Genomic DNA, 3,320 nt, shown 5'->3' with positions numbered 1-3,320 from the left:
TATCATCGACTTACACGCCTGTTTCCAGACAGTTTGGTATCATTAGAAAACTCACAGGAAAAAGCTTTTAAAATGTTTAGCTAATTTAATTTTATTTATTTTTCTGTTTTCTCTAAATTTACACTAAACTCAGTGAAAACAACTGCATGTTTGGCCAACCTCCCATTGCCTGGCTCTACTGGGAAAGCACTTTCAAGTCTCAAGGTTTATTGTGTAACTCCAAAACCTCTGCGGGTTTGAGACAATAAACTTTAAAAAAAAATCAGCATTTAATATTGCATCAGTAAAACTCATGGTCTCATGGTCTGCTTGTCATTTTTAAATTTTCTGTAATAAAATTAAACATCAAAGATAAAATTTAATTGCAGTCAGGTTTCAGCTTTAAAAGCCCACCTCCTCATCCAGATGTCAGTTCTGACCATAGACCGTATATGAAAGATGGACGGAGCCTCCGGTGGTTAAAAGTGAAGCCGATGCAGAAGGGCATAAAACTGTAGTTACCCCGTCATCCACTAGGGGCTGCAAAACAGAACAAATCTCGATAGACTTCCATGTTAAAACAAAAAAAACAACTTCACAGCAGAAATAAACATGTTTACAGCCTGGTACAAAAATCCATTTTCAGTTTAATAGGTCAGGTTTACCTTCATGACAACTGTGGAGGGAGTAAATTATTACCTAATTCCCCCGTTTAAAAGTAATTTAATCTCAGAATTTGGCATATTTAGGGGCGTGTCCTTTTGATTGACAGGTACCCGATCTCCCGCTTCAAGTAAGAAGAACATAAAACAACGGCGGTTTTTAGCCGGTTAACAATGTGACTTAGCTTTAGCCCGCTTACCTCCGTTAGCTGATTAGCTCCTGTTATCTCCCGGTTTGCTCGGATAGGAGTTCGCTCACATGACAATCATCTACCATGACGCTCATAGCCCCCCTCTCAGCTCTATCTCTTTGCCCATATGCCACTGCCAAGATGGCAATGATAGGAACCACCCGTTGAGCTTCAATTCAGCTCTTCAAAAACCTTTGGGTGACGTCCATCTTTTTATATACAGTCTATGGTTCTGGCTCCAAAAGACCAAAATGGCATCGGCCAAATGTCGTCCATTTATTAGTTAAAATTTTCCAGATAACGCTCCTCAGCTCAGGTCTCTCAATGCACTGAGCTACATGCAGCTTTCCTGACTCAAGCCAGCAAGTCAGTCCCCACTGGGGAAAAATTTACTGACTTTTAATATAGAAAATTCAAGCACTGCCAGGGTAGAATAAAGTCTATTTTTATTTCTATTTGCAGAAAACCTCTCCATGCTTCTCTGCTCTATCAACAATGGAAGTAGGCCACTGCATGTAAGCTCTTGTTTATGAAAGAAAATGTTCAAATAATTTAGTAGCTCCCAAATGTCTTAATATAGCCAAAAAAAAAACAAAACACTAATGTGGTTTTTACACTGTTTAGCTGTGGTTTTCTCAGATAACACCACACTTTTCAAAACAAAAATTGTATTTAGACAAAGCAACGCTACCAAAATGCCCTGACAGTGACCACGGGTACACACATCAGCTTTTTGTGTAGTTTTTACTCCTAAAAACAGATATGTTGCAACTGTTCCAGTGACCAGAACAAACTTTTGCAGCAAAGCTCTTGGGCCACACTCGTGTCAAAACTTGAGAACTCTGCTAAATACTTTGTATAGCCTGCCAGCTAGCGTAGCATGCTAACCATTATACACTGAATTTCAGCAAAACATAGTAAAATGACAATTCTTGCTTAGTTGATTTTAGATTTGGACAAAACTCTTGCACCAAGCTCTTGTGCTAACCTGAAAGCCAACCCAGCCAGTTATTTGGTGTATCGTGCCAGTTAGCCTGACATGCTAACACTTATAGTCTAAATATGAGCAAACGCACAATGAATTTAGGGTGTCTACTTAAAATCTAATAAACCTGCTGAAGTTAAACCCATATAGTCCTGCTAGCTACTTTGTGTATCTTGCAAGGTAGCATAACATGCTAACTATGTGATCAAATTACAAAGCTTATGTATGATCAAGTTTGATCCAGTCAAACTTGATCATACATAAGCTTTCTAATTTCATCACATAGTTAGCATGTTATGCTACCTTTTTACTCCAGTAAAAACTCTTACTACAAGTCTTATGCAAAGTTGAAGTCAAACCTGGGCAATCCTGCAGGCTACTGAGTGTATTCTGTCAGCTAGCCTAATATGCTTACGATTGTAGCGTAAATTTAACCCAAAGAACTTACAATCCTTCATAAAAACAAAATTTCTTTAGGAAAAAACTCTTGTGACAAAGCCAAGTCATGAACCTGAAACTTGAGAGCCCTCCTGCCTACTTGGTGTATCCTGCCAGGTAGCCTGACATGCTAAGGACATTAGCCTAGATTTTAGATTGCTTGCCTTCTACTTCTTTTGACATAATGTAATATTTTAAACTTGCGCTCCCTATCATCTACCTGTGCTTTGCACAGGTATCTTAGTGAATGTCTTTAGAACTTCTTAGCTGACTGATCTTTAACACCATTTTAATCCAGGCCACCCACACACAACCTCTGCACCACTGACCCAGCCCCCTCTGTCCCCTGCATGCCGGTTCTCCTCCTCTTCGTGCCGTCATTTCACCGCCATAGACTCGTTATGCCTCGTTAACGCTCCCCCCTTCCCATGTCCCTGCCGCTGTGTGTTAAACGCATGCAGTTCCTATCGTTGCCACAGTGATGTTCGGCCTGGTCTGCGCCGGAGTCTACCTGGTGTGGCGCAACTGGCGGCGCAACTCCACCAAGAGCATGAACTTCGATAATCCGGTCTACCGCAAAACCACTGGCGAGGGCGAGGAGGACGAGATCCACATTGGACGGACTGAGGCCATGGCGCACCACACGCACCACCACCCGTACCCTCAGGGAGTGAGCGTGGGAGTGGTGGGAGCAGGAGGCAGCACCTGTCCCCAGTTCATTGCCTTGCCCCTTGGTGGGAGCATGCCAGACCCGGGAACTCACTGGTACACGGAGCAGCCCATGCTCTCCACGGCAAAGTGACCCACAGGGGCAACTTCTGCAGAAGATGGCCACTCAGGCACATGCACACACAGTGAGGTCAAAGCTGACTTGGACTCAGTTTGCTGAAGGGACGAGCAACACATCATCAAGTCGTGCAGCCATGTTCTTTCCAAACCTTCATTTGAAAACCACCAAACATGATTCTGTAGGAAAGAACTGAATAGAGAAGAATCTATTTTTCTCCAGTAAGTGTTAAGAATGAATAACGTGCTCCTGACTCCAACCTGTAAGCTGAATACTAC

The 3,320-nt window shown here is 42.4% G+C and overlaps 1 protein-coding gene across 1 annotated transcript in view; it reads left to right on the top strand.

Annotated features, from left to right (window-relative positions):
- Positions 1-3,057, top strand: part of LOC306758614 (low-density lipoprotein receptor-related protein 8-like) — a gene marked incomplete at both ends in the record, with an annotated part of 151,037 nt that extends 147,980 nt beyond the window's left edge. Inside the window, one exon of the mRNA XM_079243948.1 lies at positions 2,717-3,057. Coding sequence (XP_079100074.1) covers positions 2,717-3,057 — 341 coding nt within the window. The remainder of the gene's footprint in view (positions 1-2,716) is intronic.
- Positions 3,058-3,320: the final 263 nt, after the last annotated feature.

This window comes from Telmatherina bonti (genome assembly GCF_933228915.1).
Source record: "Telmatherina bonti genome assembly, chromosome: 7".
In the NCBI taxonomy this organism is placed as follows: domain Eukaryota; kingdom Metazoa; phylum Chordata; class Actinopteri; order Atheriniformes; family Telmatherinidae; genus Telmatherina; species Telmatherina bonti.
This window is presented reverse-complemented; position numbering and strand designations above follow the sequence as displayed.